This window comes from Plecotus auritus, assembly GCF_963455305.1.
Source record: "Plecotus auritus genome assembly, chromosome: 12".
Lineage (NCBI taxonomy): Eukaryota > Metazoa > Chordata > Mammalia > Chiroptera > Vespertilionidae > Plecotus > Plecotus auritus.
In genome coordinates, this window is record NC_137778.1 from 31,151,794 (window position 1) to 31,171,121 (window position 19,328).

Below are 19,328 nucleotides of genomic sequence, written 5' to 3' on the forward strand. Positions count from 1 at the left end.
GTTCTCTCTGTCCCTCTCCCTTCCACTCCCTAAAAAAAGCAATGGAAAAATATCCTCGGTGAGGATTAACAACAATAATCAACCAATGAATGCATAGACAAGTGGAACAAAAAAATGCCTCCCTCACTCTCTAAAATCAATTTTTAAAAAGTTAATGAAAAGGGCAGCCCAGGCCTCTCACTGGTTAGGGAGCCCCTAGGGTAGGGGTCCTGTTCCCACTCAACTCCTTAGTGCCCATTTCCCCAACTCAGCAGGTTGTTAGTTCCCTTCTCCACTTGCAAACAGAGAAATTGAGGCGCAAAATAAACTTTCAAACATCTTGGGGTCATAAAAATGTTGCCCTTCATTACCCCCATTCTTCTCAAGCCTCTCAGGATGCCTCAGGGTGAGTTTGGGAGGAGTGGCTGCCAGAGGGGGAGCAGCTGGGACTGAGTCATGGCAGGAAGCTGAGGAGGGCGGGAGCTATTCCCACATAGCCATATAAAAGGAAGGGAGCCGGCCTGAAGTTCACTACCGCAGTAGCAGCAACCAGCGGAGCAGGTTCCCAGCAGCCTGGCCTTCTGATCCAGATCTACCTGAGGAGACTCACCTCCTGGGTGGCCACTGGCCAGTCCTTGCCCCAGGACCATGCTCAGAGCAGCCTTGGTCTTGGCCTGTTTGGCTGTTACTTCTATAGCCTCTGAAGGAGGTGAGTTGGGGTTGGAGTCAGCCCTTGGGAAGGGGTCCTGGCCAGCGTGGGCCTGGGCCTGAGTCCAGCCATCCTAGGTGGCTCATCACCAACAGGTTGGTTCTCCAATTGCTCCTGCTGTTGAGCAGGCCCAAGTTGGCCTGGGCCTGGGCCTGAAGCCCTTAACCAGGGAGGGCTCAGGAGCACAGAAGGGGTTGCTAGAGATGGCTGCTGCTAGAGCTTGTGCCTAGTGGTTGCTGCCAAGAAACGCAAACTTGGAGTCAAAGGCCAACTGGGGCGGGGGGTGGGAGGTGGACTCACTGAGGGAGGCCTCTGCCTGAGGGAGATGTATGTGGGACCAATTAGGCAGCGGAAAGTGGAAGAAGGGCCCCCAGGCGGCGCGAAACCAATTTGCTGACCTAGAGTCTTGACTACCTCCCTGCCTGGTTGGGAGTAGAGTTGAAAGGGTGCCCGTGCACAGGGGACTGGACACAGCCACCCTCTAGCGCACACACTTGATCTGCGTGGATGCTGAAGAAAACGCTCCCGAGGGAAACTGTGGAGACCATCACAGCTCTGGTCTATCTGCCAAAGGCCCCTCTCGCTGCCCCTAGTCTTCGTGACTGCAGGTCAGCTACAGGCGATTCCTTTCCCTGTGGCTGAGGGGTGCTTTGCCTCAGTCCTGAGTCATCGCAGTCCCCCGTCCTCAATCGAGACCTAACCTAAGGAGGACCTGGGAGTAGCTGAAGGTGAAGGAAGCTTACATTTCTGGGTAGGCTTCTTGTCAGAAGGCCCTGGAATAGGAGGGTCGGCGGAGGAAGTGGACAGGCAAGGCTCCAATCAGTTCAAAGTTCAGACCTTTCCCTCTGAAAACTAGGGAAGCATCCCAGCAGAGTGGCTGTGGGGCGGGCAGCCCAGAAGTCCTGAGGAAGTGACCCTGATAGGAGATGAGGGCCTTCCTCCCAGCCCCATATGTCCCATTCTCTTTAGGCCCAGGCTTGGGAGACCCTAGGCCAGGGGTGGGCAAACTTTTTGACTCGAGGGCCAAAATGGGTTCTTAAACTGGACCGGAGGGCCGGAACAAAAGCATGGATGGAGTGTTTGTGTGAACTAATATAAATTCAAAGTAAAGGAGCGGAGGGGAGACCAAGAGAACCGGATAGAACAGCCGGATCCGGCCCGCGGGCCGTAGTTTGCCCACGGCTGCCCTAGGCTGTGAGTCTGGTAGGGGTGAGGCTGTCAGAGTATCACAGGCTTGCTCAGAGCCCAGTGACTCACGTCAAGGAGTGTTTGGGAGGATGGATTAGGGGACACGGGGCAGGAGCAATAAGGAGGGCCTGCTGGTGTCTTCGTCCTCTTTCCTATGCTCCTGATCTCTCCTGCCTCCCCACCCCGTGCTCAGAGCCAGGAAGGGCCTCTCAAAACCACCCTGACTCACCCTTCCTCACTCCAGGCTTCAAACCTTCAAGGCAGAGGGAGTTGGGGCCAGAGTACCTTCAAGAAGGTAAGCGTTTGGGGGAGTGGCATGGGATTGGGGGTCAAGTAGGAACTGTAGGCTCTGACTGTCTCCCTTCTTGCCTCTAGTTGGCTATGCAGCACCCCCTTCCCCACCCCTGACACGAACCCTTCCCAGGGATCACCCTGACATCTCTCTGCATGACCCTGACTTTGAGGGACAGAGTGAAGGTAAGTCCACCCATTCCTGCCCCGGGTGTCTAGTCTGGCTCCCTCCCCTGCCGTCAGGGAGGGCGGGGAGAGCAGGCCTTGCCCTGGCTCCTCACCTGGCTCCTCACACTCCCCTTTTGCAGTGCAGCCCCTTTCCTCCTTCTTTGACCAAGAAGAGGAGCTGTTCTCTCCCCAGGTCCTTCTGAAGAGTGGTGAGTGCTCGCGCGTTCCCTCGCCTCCAGCCCACTATCATCGTGCTGGCATCAGGCTGATCCTTGCTCCTTTGTGTCCTCCCCTCAGGATTCCTCTCTCTCTCTGGAAGCCAGGCCGAGGACTCCGCTGCCCCCGGGAGAGTGGTCCCTCTCCAAGAAGAACAGGCCCCTCCCCCGGGCCCTATTGAACAGAAGGAGAGTAAGTGACTCCCTCTTCTCTAACCCTTCTGCCTGCCCTGGCTTTGGGGGCTGTGCCACTGACGAGCTGTGTAAACGTGGGTAAGTTACCTCTCCAAGCCTTAGTTCTTCATCTCTCACATTGGGGAAATAAGACCTATTTTATAAAGTTGGAGATCAACTGGCATAAGAATAGAATCTATTTTCACTTGCTTCTCTATTGAGGCCCCCTCTATGAATGGGAACTGGCCAGGTCCCCCTCTTTTAGAGAGAGCCTTCCCAATGTGACTTCTGCTTTCGTGTCTTCTTCCACCTCAGTGGACGCACCACCGTTCCCAGTACAGGAGGAGAGCACCAACCCACCTAAGCAGGGAGAGGGTGAGTGACAGCTTGGTCTGTGATCCCCCTGCTTTAGTGTCAGGACCCTGCAGAGGGGTGCAGGGAGCCTGAGCCTGGGGACGCAGTGCAGGCCTGACTTAGGGGGGCAATAATGGTGACACCTTTCATGCCTTGGTTCTCTTTTCCTTTCAGCTACTACTCAATCTGAAGGTAAGAGCCACAAATTCCTTTCTTTCTCCTCCCCCCTATCCTCCCAATCCTTTCTCCTCAACCCCAGGTTCCTTCAATCCTCTCAGCTCATCCAGCCTTTCTCTACCCCTCCACTCGGTTTTCCTGACTTTAGAAAAGCCGGCTCCCATCACGCAGCACAGTCCAGGCCCGCACTGCCAACAGGGCCGACCCCAAGGGGGTTGGGGCCACCGGCTGGATGGCTTCCCTCCTGGGCGGCCTTCTCCAGACAACCTAGACCAGATCTGCCTTCCTACTCGTCAACATGTGGTGTATGGCCCTTGGAACCTGCCACAGTCTGGCTACTCCCACCTCAGTCGCCAGGGTGAGACCCTCAATATGCTGGAGACTGGATATTCCCGCTGCTGCCGCTGTCACTACTATGCAAAGCGCATGGATTGTGCAAAACTTGTGGTAAGGCTCGGGCTTTCAGTCCTAGGGTGTCCTTTAAACCCCAGACTCTGTGTGTGTGCGTGTGTGTGTGTGTGTGTGTGTGCGCGCGTGTGTGTGTGTGTGTGCACGCGCGCGTGTGTGTTAAGGACTGGAGGCCGAAGCCTGGGTGTGCAGAAACCTCATTGGTCCTATCTTAGAGAGCAGAGACAGTCTCTGCTGCTTTCCGACCTCACTGCCCAGAGTCCTTCCCTGGAGCCTGGGAGGAAGACAGGAATGTGGACCGGGGCTGCGAGGCTGACCCACCCTTCTTCTCTAGTGGGAGGACACAATGAACCAGTACTGTGAGGCCGAGTTTTCGGTCAAGACCCGAGCCCACTGGTGCTGCAAACAGGAGGGGGAGGCTCGATTCTCCTGCTTCCAGGAGGAAGCTCCCCAGCCACACTACGAGCTCCAGGCCTGCCCCAACCACCAGCCTGTTATATCCATGGGCCTCGAGCTGCCTTTTCCCCCTGGGGTGCCTACACTGGACAATATCAAGAACATCTGCCACGCAAGGCGCTTCCGCGCGGTGCCGCGCAACCTCCCACCTACTGACCGCCTCCAAAGGCAGCTGCAGGCTCTGAGTCGGCTGGAGGGGGAGTTCCAGCGCTGCTGCCGGCAGGGGAATAACCACACCTGTACATGGAAGGCTGTAAGTGGGCGTCCCAGCCCCCTGGAGAGCCTGTCTGCCTGCCTGCCCATCTCTGACCTCTGAACCTGCTGGTCCATTCCTCCACGTGCCTCCCCACTGTGAACATGTTTACCCGTCCGTCTGCTTGTGAATGTCCGTCCATCTATTGTGTTCGTCACCTGAGTCTGTTCGTCTTGAGCCTTCATCCTGCATTCCTGGCCTCGTCCACCCATGATCCCACACGTGTACCTGTCTGCCATCCGTCCATCCATCCAGCTCTAGCCTCACCCAGCCCTCTCCGTCTACCGGTCCAGCTCATCTCCCGTGGCCAGCTCCGAACCTCACCTGCGCTTCTACCTCCCACCTCCCCAACCTCACACGTCCACAGCTGCCTCCTTGCCCTCTGGTTCTTTGTCCTTCCCTTTTGGCACCTGGGGTTGGGAGTCCCTCTCCTTATAGTGCGGGCAACAAGGGAAGTGGAGGGTGAGGAGGGAAGGGGCCAAGTGTCCAGGCTTTTGACTTCCCTCTTTCTGTCTCACAGTGGGAGGATTCCCTTGATGGATACTGTGAGCGAGAACTGGCTATAAAGACCCACCACCACTCATGCTGCCGGTACCCTCCTAGCCCGAAACGCGATGAATGCTTTGCCCAAAAGGCTCCCTACCCCAACTATGACCGGGATCTCTTGACCATTGACCTCAGCCGAGTCACCCCCAACATCATGGACTATCTCTGTGGAAACCAAAGAGTTATCTCCAAGCAGTAAGTCTTGTACAATTCCTCCCAACTCTCTTCCCTTCCCAAAAATCTCCTTTTAGGACATCCTCTGGGGCACTCTTGGCAAGATCAAAATCATGGTCTCCAAGCACCATTTATATTGCCTGGGGTTTCCTGAAGACCCTGACCCCTGCCCTTTCCCACCATAGTAAGCAGATTCCTGGGCTAATCCGAAACATGACTGACCGCTGCTGTAAGCTGCCCCTTCCAGAGCAAGCCTGCTGTGCCGAGGAGGAGGTGAGTGTGGGTGCAGGGAGTCACATCTCCAAGGGAATGTAGGGGAGGGGAGGGAGATTGCTAGACCTGGAGGCTACCCCTACTTTTAGGACCTCAAAACAGTCCACAGAAATAATGAGGACTAGGGGGAGAGATCTTTTTTCTTGGTTCCAGAAGTCCTCATTCCTGACCTGACCTGCTCCCCACTGCTACATTCCTATTAAGCTCCAGCCTTTGCAGATATGCACATCTGTCCATCACAGGAAGTCTGGCTGTGCAAGGCAGCCTTGCATTCTCTCTGGGACCCAGGAAAAGAGCAGTAGAAGCTGAAGGAAGGGCGACTTTGGGCACCCAAGTATCCATGCCTGACCTTTGACAACCCCCTCCCTCACCATCTCTGCTTTATTCTTCCCATACACTAGAAAACATCCTTCATCAGTGACCTGTGTGGTCCCCGGCGTAACTTCTGGCGAGACCCTGCCTTCTGCTGTAAAATGAATCCTGGGGATGAACAGACCAACTGCTTCAACATTAATTATCTGAAGAATGTGGCTCTAGTGGCCGGGGACTCGGGGAATGCCAGGAGCCTGGGGAAACAGGACCCAACTCAGGGAACAACTATCAGCCCCACCTCTGAACCCAAGGAAAAGTGAGTCACCCCCGAGCCTTGAAGGATCAGATTGGGTGAACCCCACCCCACTCCGCCCTCCTTGAATACGCATTGCAGTAAACACCTCTGGGATTTGGTGTCCTCATTGTCTCACACACAAACACACCCTCCTAAGCCTGGCTGCTGGCATTTTCTTCAGTGACTGAACCCTGAGGCCCACTGCCCTGCCCTGCCCTGCCCTCACGGAGCAGAAGTCATTCCACGGGCTGTGATGGAACCATAAATAAATGGCTTAACTTCACTATTTGTCATCTTGAATTTATTCACATATTTTAAAAGGATGGTCACCTTGTTAAATAGCTATCAAGATTCAGAAGCGAAAAAGATGTGGTTCATGTCCTTGGTGAACCACCAAAATACCACAGCCCTGCCTGACACTTAAAGAAAAATTTTTAAATTGATTTCAAAGAGGAATGGAAAGGGAGAATGAGATAGAAACAGCAATGATGAGACAGAAACAGCTGCCTCCTGCACACGCCACACTCGGGATCGGACCTGCAACCTAGGCATGTGCCTTGACTGGGAATCAAACCATGACCTTTTGGTTCATAGGTTGACGCTCAACCACTGGCCACACCGGCCTGACACTTTTTTTTAAAAAATATATTTTATTGATATTTTACAGAGAGGAAGGAAGAGGGATAGAGAGCTAGAAACATCGATGAGAGAGAAACATCGATCAGCTGCCTCCTGCACACCTCCCTCTGGGGATGTGCCCACAACCAATGTACATGCCCTTGACCAGAATCGAACCCGGGACCCTTCAGTCCGCAGGCCGACGCTCTATCCACTGAGCCAAACTGGTTTCCGCCCGGCCTGACACTTTTTAATCTTTACTTTTGATCTTCGGAGTCCATATTGATTCATTCAGTATCCATCTATTGAACTACCAATGTCCACTGTGCTAGTCCCTTCCGTCAGGTCACTCACATTCCAGGTACCTAGCAGGTGTGAGAAGCAGTGTGGCACAGAATAGCCAGAGTGCCTGTGCTCATGCCCAGAGGTGGGAGTAGGGCTGAGGGCAGTACAGTGCACTGGGCAAGGCCTCAGAGTGAGGTCGAGTTTCTCCAGCAGCGAAACAGAGGGTGCAAGGGGCAGGTGCCATCCAGGCAGAAGAACACCTCAAGCAGAAGCACAAAGCTGTAAGGGCCTGACTCTGGTGGTGATCCTCTAAGACCTGACTGGAAAGATAAGCAGGAGCTCATCATGAATGCCTCATCCACGTGCTTTAAAGAGGATCTTGGCGCCTGTGCCCTGGAGGGCACCGGCGGTCACAGGCAGAGAATGTGTTCAGATTTTCCTTTTACAAAGTCTAAGTGGCAGCCAGCCAGGCAACTACCTGGGTGGCCAGTTGGGAGCATGTCTGGCCAAAGGCGACGGGAGGGGATTATAGCCACCAGACCTAAAATGGACCACAGGGCGGCGGGACAGCCCTCGGAGGCTGCCCCAGGAAGCCAGAGCTGAAAATATCGGAATTAAGACGAGTCTGTGGCGACTCCGCTGTCAGGACAACAGCCCAGAAAACGGGACTTCCCGGCCAGGTTAAGACAAAAGTGAACAAGCTGAGCCCTGGCAGCTCTCAAGCAGACATCGCTGCTCCCCTCCTCACAGCCTGTTGTTTATTTACTTATTTATATTTTGCCGGGATGCAAGCAGCATCTTAGTGGCTCCTTCACCAGTCCGTCAGCACGGGAGCCAATGAACGAGCGAGATCTGCGTTGGGCCCCACCCCTTCACCAGCAGCCCTACTTCCCGATTAGGGGCTACCGGGGCAACACACGCATCACGCGCTCTTAAAACGTCACTGCGCCTGAGCGGATATCCGGCGTCGATCCCTCGAGCACTAGGACCCAGGGACTGGGCACGGGGAGGCGGGACCAACACCACCCCCACCCTCGCTTAGTCCCAGCCGGAGTCCTAAGGCGCTCGCAGGGAGGGGCTGAACCCCAACAAGTGGAGGGATATGCGGTCGGTGAACGAGGCTTTAGGCTGCGTTTGCAAAACGCAGCGGCAGGTGCTGGACGGGTAGTCCGTGAGGAGCAGGATCACTGTCCCAACCGATAGGAGTTTACAGTCTACCAGGGCAGAGAGGAAGGGACCCGGACAGCAATAGTAAGCAGCTATGAAAGAATATCAGTGCTGCCCTGGCCTGTGTGGCGCAGTGGTTGGAGCGATGGCCCCGCGCACCGAAGGGTCGCGGGTTCAATTCCTGGTCAAGAGCATGTAGCTGGGTTGCAGGGCCAATCCCTGCCCCTTTGGAGCGCCTGTGGGAGGCAACCAATTGATAGGCCTCTCTCACATGTTCTCTCTCTTCCCTCCCTCCCTCTTTTCCACTCTCTGGAAAGCAATGGGAAAAATATCCTTGGGTAAGGATTAGCAACAACAAAAAGAATGTCAGTGCTAACAAGACGTACGCATCAGGAGCTGAGTTAAAGGAAGTCATTCTCGCTAGGGGTCAGTGAACTGTTACATGGGAGAGGTGCTTTGGATGGAGCCTGGAAGCGTAAATAGGATTGCTGTTAGTTCCCAAGGAAGGTGAACGCGTTAACATGTACTGCAGTTGTATCGATAAACTATTAAAATATGATTTATTAAGTCCAGGGGCGGTGGATAACGGAGTCAGGGTCCCACACTACTTGGAGAGCCCCGGAAAGCGTCCTGAATGAATTCAGGCTTGAGTAGGATTTTGCTGGAAGGAAAAGGGAGGTTTACAAAGCCCTGTGTGTAGACAAAGTGCAGCTAAAGTAAAACAGAATGTCCGCTTTGTATTAGGCAAAGTGCTAAGTATTCTGGCTATAAATGACTAAACACCATCCTCAAGGATTTTTAGCTCTGTGGAGGCTCGAATTGTCCCAGCCTGGCTTTCAGGGAGGTCTTGGAGGAGGCCATAAAGCAGAAAGTATGGTTGGTATATTTGAGGAGCCACTAAGCAGTCTAAATGGTGTGGGGGAGTAGCTAGGCATGAGGTCAGCAATTTAGACTTAGTCATGCCTGCTGGAAGATCTTGAAGGACTAGAAGTCATGCCAGCCTGGCAGTAAGCAGCTGTGAAGGACTGCGAAAGAAGTCATGTGAACAGAGACCCTCAAAGGGTAGCTTAGTGGGTTAGAGCCATGGTCGGCAAACTGCGGCTCCCGAGCCACATGCAGCTCTTTCGCCCGTTGAGTGTGGCTCTTCCACAAAATACCACGGCCTGGGCGAGTATTTTGAAGAAATGGCGTTAGAAGAAGTTTAAGTTTAAAAAATTTGGCTCTCAAATTTCAATCGTTGTACTGTTGATATTTGGCTCTGTTGACTAATGAGTTTGCCGACCACTGGGTTAGAGCATCATCTGCATATAACAGGCTTGCAGGTTCGACCCCCAGGCAGGGCACATACAAGCATCAACTGATGAGTGCAGGAATAAGTGGAACGACCAATCACAACCTCTCCCTCCCTTCCTCCCTCCCTCCCTGTCATCAATAAATTTTTAAAGAAATTTTTAAAGAAAAGTGATGTGAACAGATTTTTTTTTTTAAAAAAGATATATTAAATGGACAGACAGGTGGATAGGAATAGATGAGCTGAAGAGGATAGAGACAAGAGACCAGAAGTTGAAATTGTAATTTTTAAAGTTTTTTTAAAATTTTTTTTGGTCGATTTTAGCTCTTTAAACGTGTTTCTGTACTCTAGACCAGCAGCCTTTTAGACAGGACACTTAGATACCACTAATTCAGCTTGCTCTGAAATGAACTGCTCTGGGTACATGGGAAGATGTGAAGAAGAAAACACAGCAATAAGTGAGTTGTAGAATCTAGGTGGTAAGTATATGAGCTGTACAATCTGTCAACTTTTCTACATTTTTGAAAATTTTCATACAATCTCAAGAAAAAGGAGCTCATTTCTACCCTCCAACTGTTCGTCCCCTGCTGGGTCCCATCTCAATAAATAGAACCACTGTCTACTCACTTGTTTAGGCAGGAGACCTGAGAATATCATTCTTTAATTAATTCCTCTTTCTCTCCCTGCTATTCCAATCGCCCACCAAACCCAAATACCTCAAGTCCATCAGCAATGGGGTTGTTCCTTACGCTAAAGTTAGGTTCTAAAGTCAGTGTGTAAGACAGAAGTTACGTACGAAACATAACTTTGGAAATACCTTAAATCACTCATAAAATACAGCAGGCCTGATTTTCTGTGTATAACTCTGTACACAAAATGTATGTGCAAGTATGTAGGTTATAAGCATGTACTGTATATAGCAAGGTACAGTATATAATAGGGTACGCAATATAACATGACAGTATTTTTAAGTACATACCAAAGAAATAGTGCCGGATATAGTTGAACAGAATTGTTAAGCACATCCAGGGCACAGGGCACTGTATTCCTCTCCACTGCTTCCACCCCAGTCCAAGCTCCCACCAACCTTCAGAATTATTAAAATGGCTTCTTAACTGGTTTCTTGGCTTCTGTTCCTGACCGTGTTCAATTTATTCCCATGTTCCAGGCAGAATGAGCTAACTGAATTCATCAGGTCACTTCCCTGCTTTAAAACCACTCATGATGTCACACTGTTCCCTTAGGACAATGTCTAGAACACCCCATATAGCTTCCTGTCTGTCCACCATCTGGCCTCTGCCCAGCCCCCGGACTTCATCACACACACCTCTTCCCACTTGTTCTCTAAGCCCTGGCAGAACTGGGCTGGTCACCTTTCAATCCTCAGGTGCTGGGAAGCATGAGATTTTGTTGGAAAGTTTGTAAGGAGAACATGCTGAGAAAAGGGGTGTGTGTGGAAGGTCCGCCTGCCCGGTTTATCGGAATTCTGACTTAGGGAAAACTTAGGGGAGTGTGGAAGGCGGCGCCCCTAATTATCCCTTGACCTTTCCAAACAAGTCTGTGCAGGTACAGACCCCCGGGTGTTTACTGGAATCCTTATGTCTAATCTTTGGGTGCCCTTGCTTAAAAGACACTACAAACACATGTGTCCTCCCAAGATTACTGACCTTACTGATTGTATCTAAAAGATAAGCTTTATCTCAAACTGCTGTTACAATAAAAGGCTAATGAGGCAGGCAATCGAGGCTGCTTGGTCCCTTGAGCCAGGCTACCCCTTAGCCTTCTCTTTCACAGTGAAACTGTCGGAGTAACAGTTCAGCCCCGGCACTCAGGCTCACCACATTCTTTTGTACATTTGCAGCAGTGACACGCTGCTGTCTGTGTGTAGAATTCTCTTCCCCCTCTGCTCAAATGGGTAAGCTCTGTTCCCTTGTAGCAGATACTTCTTGTCTACTCAACAAGCCATCCTCCTTCAACTCCCCAATACTTTGTTCTTGCTGAATTTTAAATTAAAAATAAAGCATTGTGCACCCTAGCCTGTTTGGCTCAGTGGATAGACCACAGGGCTGCAGACTGAAGGGTCCCAGGTTGGATTCCTGTCAAGGGCACATGCCCAGGTTGCAGGCTCCCCAGTACGGGGTGTGTAGGAGGCAGCAGATCAGTAATTCTCTCTCATCATCAATGTTTCTCTCTCCCTTTCCCTTCCTCTCTGAAATCAATAAAAATATATTTAAATAAAATAGAACATTGTGAAAAATAATACACATTTTAAAAGTGTGCTAAACACGGCCAGGCTGGTGTGGCTCGGTTAGAGTGTCGGCACTGTGCACGGATGGGTAGGGGTATATTCCATTCGGGTCAAGGCCTGTGCCTGGGCTGTGGGTTCGATTCCTGGTCGGGGCACACGAGGGAGGCAGCGGATGAATGTTTCTCTCTCACATGGATGTTTCTTTCTCCCCTTCCCTTCTTCTCTCTCTAAAGTCAATTTTTTAAAAAAAATTGTGCTAAACACAAATAAATAGTTCAATGGATTATTGTAAAATGAAACTCCCAAGTGCCCTTGGCGGTCCCGGACCTGTCTCTTGCTTCAACAGTGTTTGGACGGAACAGACCCAAGGAAGCCCCTTCTTCCAACCTCCAACCACCGTCTTTTCCAGTCACCACCTTCGGCATTGGCCAGCACACCTTAACTCCTATCGCCGAACAACATACCTTAACTCCTTATTGCCGAACACACCTGTTGCTCCTATTGCCGAACAACACACCTGTTGCTCCTTTTTAAAAAAAAAAATATTTTTAATTTATTTTTTACAGAGAGGAAGGGAGAGGGATAGAGAATTAGAAACATAGATGAGAGAGAAACATTGATCAACGGCCTCCTGCACACCCCCCACTGGGGATATGCCTGTAACCAAGGTACATGCCCTTGACCAGAATAGAACCTGGGACCCTTCAGTCCGCAGGCCGACGCTCTATCCACTGAGCCAAACTGGTTAGGGCTATTGCTCCTTATTGCCCAACAACACACCTTACTCCTTACTGCCGAACAACACACTTTAACTCCTATTGCCCAACAACACACCTATTGCTTCTTATTGCCGAACAGCACACATTAACTCCTATTGCCGAACAACCATAAGCTCCCGAATTCATCAGAATTATTCCACCGAGCTGGAGGCTGCCGTCAACCGCCTGGCCAGCCTGCATCTGCGGGCGCCCACACCTACCTCTCTGGACCATGTGGCTCTGGAGGGCGGGGGCCACCTCTTCCTCGAGTTGGTGGAGAACAAGTGCGAGGGCGCTGAGCGTCTCTTACAGATGCAAACCCAGCGCGGTGGCCGCCTTCTCTTCCAGGACGAGCAGAAGCCGCCCCGAGATGAGTGGGCACAACTCAGGGCGCCATGCAAGCCGCCCTGGCCTGGGAGAGGAGCCTGACCCGGGCCTTCTGGGCCTGCAGGCCCTGGTTCTACCCGCAGACACCAGCGCTGACTCCTGGAGAACCACTTCCGGGTGAGGAGGTGAAACTCATCAAGAAGACGGGCCACACCTGCCTCCCCTCCGCAGGCTGCGGCCCCCAGGCTGGGCGGGGCGAGTGTCTCTTCCAAAGGCTCCCCCTCAAGCACGACTAGGATTCCCTGGAGCCCAGAGGCCTTTGAGGGGCCCCTCTGCGTCCCCTGGTGTCTGCCTTTTGCCTGCGCCTCTCCCCGAAACCCCAGCCATTCTTTCAACCACCCTGAAGCCCTCTCCCAAGTATTGGACCAAATTAAACAATAAAGCTTTTTGCAGCAAAAAATAAATAAAATGAAAAGAAACTCCCTGCAACAACACCCAGGTGAAGAAAAGGAAATTGTTAGCACCCCATACTGCTGGTTTCTGGTCGCAGACGCCTCCCACCCTCCCACCCTGTAAAGTCACCTGTATCCTGGTCTCCTGATGTTTACAGTGATTACTTACTTGCTTTTTCTTTACAGTTTTACCTCCTAAAAATGAACCCTAAAAACAATCATTTAGGTGTGTGTGTTTTATTTTTCCAGAAAAAGATGTATTGAGATTTAATTCACATAGTCATACCATTCACCAATTTAAAGTACAATTCAATGGTTTTTGGTATATTACATTATTAATTTTTTTAGGATTGTAGTAAAACATATAACAAAATTTGCCATGTCAACCATTTTTTCTTTTTTTTAATTAAAAAATTTTGATTTTTGCCGAAACCGGTTTGGCTCAGTGGATAGAGCGTCAGCCTGCGGACTGAAAGGTCCCAGGTTCGATTCTGGTCAAGGGCACGTACCTTGGTTGCGGGCACATCCCCAGTACGGGGTGTGCAGGAGGCAGCTGATCGATGTTTCTAACTCTCTATCCCTCTCCCTTCCTCTCTGTAAAAAAATCAATAAAATACATTTTAAATAAAATAGTATCAAGCCTTAATAATTAAAATTAAAATTTTTATTTTTATTTTAGAGAAGGGAGCGAGAAAGAGAACCATTGACACAGGGGATCAAACCTGTGACCCAGGATGTGCCCTGACTGGGAACCAAACACTCCACCTGTTGGTGTACAGGACGATGCTCCAACCAGCTGAGCCACGCCGGCAGGTCATGTGTAGCTGGCTTTTAAAGTGTGCATTCATGTTATTCTGTATCCCTGTAGTTCATTCACTTTTATATAGAATTCCATTTCAGAAATATGCCACAATTTATCCATTCTGCTGTTTACAAATACTGTTTTTTCCAGTTTTCAGCTGTTTCAAATATGGTAATATAAAAAATGGCACAAGTTGCATGCCTTTCTGTTGGGTATACGGCTAGGAAATGAATCGCTGGTCATAGAATTTCTTCAACCTGATAATGCCAAGGTGGTGGTATTGATTTTCACTCCCACCAGCAGAATCTGAGTTCCCTTGTTCCACATCCTCACCAATTCACATTATGTGTCTATTTAGCCACTCTGGTGAATTTGTGTTGATATCTCGGTGTGGGTTAAATACGCATTTCCATGACTATAAATGAGGTTGAGCACCTTTTTATATGTTCACTGGCTAGACATCCTCTGTGAGATGCCTACTCAAGTCTTTTGCATGTTTTTATATTAGACTTTTCCTTATTGACTTGTAGTTCTTCATTTATTCTGGATATGAACTCGTTAGCACATAACATATTGGAACTATCTTACCCACTCTATTGCTTGCCTGTTCACTCTCTTGTGTCTTTGATGAAAAGATGTTCTTAAATTTAATGTAGTTGTTATTATGTTTAGTGCTTTTTCTGTTTTAAAAAAGTCTCCTACACCCAGGTCTCAAAGATCCTCTCCTATTTTATCTTCTGAAAGTGTTATTGTTTTGCCTATCTCACTAAGATTAGTATCCACTCGGAGTTGATTTTTATTGATACTGGGAGGTAGGGGGGTCATGATTCATATTTTATTCCATTTGGAGATTATGATGCCAAATATAATAATGAAAAGGGCCGTCATTTCTCCAGGACTCTGCAGAAGTACATTTGGCATAAATCAAGTATCCACATTTGCATGGGTTTATTTCTGGTCCCTCTGTTCTATTATCTGTTCATCCTTGCACAATACCATACAGTCTGTAGCTTTACAACAAGGTTTGATATTATAGGGCAAGTCCTCACACTTCATTCTTTTTCGGAAGTGTCTTTGATGTTGTTTAATGATCAGACAAAAACGTTAGGGACAGTTTGCACAAATTTTCTACGCAAGTATTAAAAATAGAAAAGCCATGTTGTTGTCATCCTTTTCTGGATTATTGTTCCGGTGACTTCCCAGTTTAGAGTTGGCCTTGTTGTTGCCAGTCACATGTGAACATCTAGCTCTTGGCATGTGGCTGTTGTGAATTGCAGTGCGCTTTACGTGTAAAAAAATAACAGTTTTTGAAAACTTAGCATGGAAAAAAAGCAAGAGATATAATTAATAATTTTGTGTTGATTATAGGTTGATGTCATATTTTGTGTATAGTGAGTTAAATGTAATATATTATTAAAATTAATGTTGCCTGTCTCATTTTACTGTTTTAAAAATGTAGCTACTAAAAAATTTTAAATCACATACGTGGCTTGTATTTGTGGCTCACATTCTATTACATTTATATAGGACAGTGTGGTGGGCTGAATAAAGCCTCCAAAGATATATAGGTGTTAATATCTGGAACCTATGCATGTTACTTTACATGGCAAAAGAGATTTTGCAGGTGTGACTAAGGTTATGGACCTGGAGATGGGGCCGTTATCCTGGATTACCTGGGCAGACCCTAAATGCAATCACAAAGATCTGATTAGAAGAAGGCAGTGAGCCCTAGCCAGTTTGGTTCAGTGGTTATAGCCTCGGCCTGCGGACCAAAGGGTCCAGGGGTTTGATCCCGGTCAAGGGCACAAGCCTTGGTAGCAGTCTCCTCCCCACCTGGGCCCTGGTCGGGGCTCATGCAGGAGGCAACCAGTCGATGTTTCTCTCACATCAATGTTTCTCTCTGTCTTTCCCTCTCTTTTCCACTCTCCCTAAAAATCAATGGAAAAATATCCTCTGGTGAGGATTAACAAAAAAAAATGAGTAAGAAGCCAGTGAGATATGACAACAAAAGCGGAGAAGGAATTTGACGGTGGAAGCAGATATTGGCGTGATTGGTGTGGGTAGCTACCAGGAGCTGGAAAAAACAAGCAACTCTTCCCTAGAGCCACCAGCAGGAACCAGCCCTGCTGACATCTTGATTTTAGTCCTGTGAGACTCTGGACTCAGATTTCTGGAATTCTGAGCATCGACCTATGAACCAGGAGGTCACGGTTCAATTCCCAGTCAGGGCACATTTGGGGGTTGGGGGCTTGATCTTCAGTGGGGGCATGCAGGAGGCAGCCAATCAATAATCCTCTTTTGTGATTGATGTTTCTATCTCCCTCTCTGAAATCAATAAAAATATATTTAAATATATATGTATATTTAATAAAAACATGGGTATAGAAAGTAGGCCATTTAAAATGTTTAAGACAGCCTGGCCAGTTTGGCTCAGTGGATAGAGCGTTGGCCTGCAGACTCAAGGGTCCCAGGTTTGATTTTGGTCAAGGGCACATGCCTGGGTTGCAGGCTTGATCCCCAGTGGGGGGTGTGCAGGAGTCAGCCGATCAATGATTCCCTCTCATCATGGATGTTTCTATTTCTCTCTTCCATTCTCTTCCTCTCTGAAATCAATAAAAATATATATGAAAAATAAATAAAATGTTTAATGCATGATTATGGTTCTAAATTGCCATTGATTTGTGCTTTGTATTTCTCCAAGATTTGTTTATCTGTTATAAAAACTACCCCCAGCCCAGCTGGTATGGTGGTTAAGCATGGACTTATGAACCTAGAGATCATGGTTCAATTCCCTGTCAGGGCACATGCCCGGGTTGCAGGCCCAATCCCCAGTGTATGGCGTGCGGAAGGCAATCCTTCCTTAATTCAACATGCCAGTAATTTGTGGTTGTTCAGAAATATCAGCAGCCTCATAAAATTTACATTTATCTAAAGTTGTAAAGAATAATGAGGTGAGATGGAATTTCCTCCTCCTTGAAAATGTGTTTTTAGGTTTTTAGCTACTAAAAAACCTAAAATTTGTTTCTAGGGCTACTGAAAACACACATTTACAAAATAGTTTTTGGACTATTTTGAAGGGAGGCCCAAGGAGCATTGGTAATCCTGGTGTGAGTCAGGCTCCTGTGCACCCAAGGCTGGCCCCTCGCAGTTCCCAGCACCTTTCTCAGTAGCCGTTCTTCATCTACCCCTCCCCTCCCCCGCCTCCTTTCTTTTCGTCAACGTAATTCTTCACATACCAGTCTCTGCTTTTTAGTTTAATTATCTCTTTTGCTTTTGCTTCCTTTTTACATTGTTTAGACTGTTTTTGTAATCTGAAGATTTATCCTTTCCTGTCTTTTTTTTACTTTGCTTCAACTTTTGTGTTTTTTGTTTTTGTTCATCCTCACCCGAGGATATTTTTCCATTGGTTTTAAAAGAGTGGAAGGGAGAAGACGGAGAGAAAGAAACATCGATGTGAGAGAGACACATCGCCTGGTTGCCTCCTGCATGAACCTCCAAGTAATGTTGATGAGAAGTAGAGACAGAGGGCATCCTGACCTTGTCTTGTTCCTGGTTGTCATAATCAGCCTCCCACGTGCCTCCCACCCCCCCATTCTTGCCTCCTGGCGTTCACAGCCTTGTACAGCCCCTCTCACAGTGTTTATGTGACCAGTTGAGCAGGGCAGGAAGTGATGGTATGTCACTTCTGAGGCTAACACATAAAGGACATACTAGTAGTAGCATCTGCCTCTCTCACTTGGAAACAAGTTGTAGGGAAGCCAGCTACCATCTTGTGAGCAGAGGTCCACGTGGTTAGAAACGGAGGGCTCCAGCCAATAACAAGTAAAGAACCGGGCCTCCTGCGAAGCCTGGGCGTGACTTTGAAGGGTCCTCTAGCCCCAGCCAAGGCTTCAGAGGACGCAACCTCATGAGACCCTGAGCCAGAGCCATTCAGTGAAGCCACTTCCAAACTCCTAATGCACAGAATCTGTGCGATGCTATCGATTGTTTTAACCCACTACTGTACAGTGTTGAGGTAATTTGCTACATGGCAAGTAAATCACTTCACGAACCTCAAAGGAAAAGCTTTCAACATTTCACCACTAATATGGTGCTTGGTGGTGGTGCTTTGTAGGTATCTTTCATCATATTAAGAAAGTCCTCTTTTATTCCTCGTTTGCTAAGACTTTATATCATAAATGTATGTTGAATTTTATTAAATATTTTTTTCCTGCAGCTACTGAGATGATTTATGATTTTTTTTTTCTTATTTGGTTTGTTAAAAGTAGTAAGTTCATTAATTGATTTTTTTTGGAAAGTTAAACTTTGCTTGCATTATTAAACTAATAATAAGCACAAATTGGACATGATGTATCATTCTTTTTTATATATTGCTGGATTCAACTTCCTAATATTTATTTAGGATTTTTTGTGTCACTGTTTGTGAATGAGATTTACCTGTAATTTTTCTTCCTCATACTTGGTTTTGTGGTTTCTACGAGACGCTCAGTTAGATGAGGTCACAAGAGGAAAGGCTCAGGGGGGAAAAGTTTATTATACTCATAGGTCTTAGAGACAGGAGGCATGACAAGTCGACACAGGGCCAACTCTGAAAGACTCCAGGGTAGTCAAGAGGCAGAAAACAATGGGTGGGGTGAGGTTAGGCCACCGCCTTTATTGAGGTTTCTGTGGAACAGCTGGGCAGGGCAGGATGAATGGCTTAGGACTGGATAGTTTGGAGAATTCTGGATAACTCTGCGCTATAGGAGTGGTCCCTCGTTGCCTGACCCCTGGCCCTGGGATGCTTAAGGTAGATGAGTATTTCCTTTGGGGATGCAAGGACCAGGTAGAGGAGTAAGGCTCTGGGTCATGCTCCAGGCCGGATCCTTTGCTATCTCTAAGAATGATTCTCCCCAGGCAGAAAGGCGTTTTTTAGCCCTGACCGGTTTGGCTCAGTGGATAGAGCGTCGGCCTGCGGACTCAAGGGTCCCAGGATCGATTCCGGTCAAGGGCATGTACTTTGGTTGCGGGCACATCCCCAGTGGGGGGTGTGCAGGAGAGAGGCAGCTGATGGATGTTTCTCTCTCATCGATGTTTCTGACTCTCTATTCCTCTCTGTAAGAAATTAATAAAATATATTTTTTAAAAAAAGAAAGGTGTTTTTTAGGATGTCAAAACATCATAATACATAGAAAAAAAAATAATATTTACAGTATATTATACTGGCCTCAAAATGATTTGGAAAATGTTTGGAAAACTACTAGTATTTCCATTCTCTACAAGTTTGTATAAAATTGACCTAATTTCTTCTGTTTGATAGAAGTTGCTGATGGCCCTAGCTGGCTTGGCTCAGTGGCCTGCAGACTGAAGGGTCCCAGGTTAGGTCCAGGGCACATGCCTGGGTTGTGGGCTTGACCTCCAGTAGGGGG

At 48.5% G+C, this 19,328-nt stretch overlaps 1 protein-coding gene across 1 annotated transcript; it reads left to right on the forward strand.

Annotated features, from left to right (window-relative positions):
• The first annotated feature begins 475 nt into the window (after positions 1-475).
• On the forward strand, positions 476-6,259 carry ECM1 (extracellular matrix protein 1). Its single transcript, XM_080648128.1, has 12 exons — positions 476-688; positions 2,121-2,171; positions 2,252-2,353; positions 2,476-2,544; positions 2,633-2,743; positions 3,040-3,099; positions 3,253-3,270; positions 3,404-3,702; positions 3,998-4,372; positions 4,893-5,113; positions 5,278-5,365; positions 5,767-6,259. Exons 1-12 carry the CDS (start codon positions 628-630, stop codon positions 5,995-5,997), a joined length of 1,686 nt encoding a protein of 561 aa, XP_080504254.1. The 5' UTR covers positions 476-627; the 3' UTR covers positions 5,998-6,259.
• The last annotated feature ends 13,069 nt before the right edge of the window (positions 6,260-19,328 follow it).

Coding starts and splice junctions, on each gene's coding strand:
- ECM1 (XM_080648128.1), top strand. CDS start 628: ATGCTCAGAGCAGCCTTGGTCTTGGCCTGTTTGGCTGTTACTTCTATA. Junction 2,545..2,632: donor CCAGGTCCTTCTGAAGAGTG/GTGAGTGCTCGC, acceptor TCCTCCCCTCAG/GATTCCTCTCTCTCTCTGGA. Junction 3,703..3,997: donor TGGATTGTGCAAAACTTGTG/GTAAGGCTCGGG, acceptor CTTCTTCTCTAG/TGGGAGGACACAATGAACCA.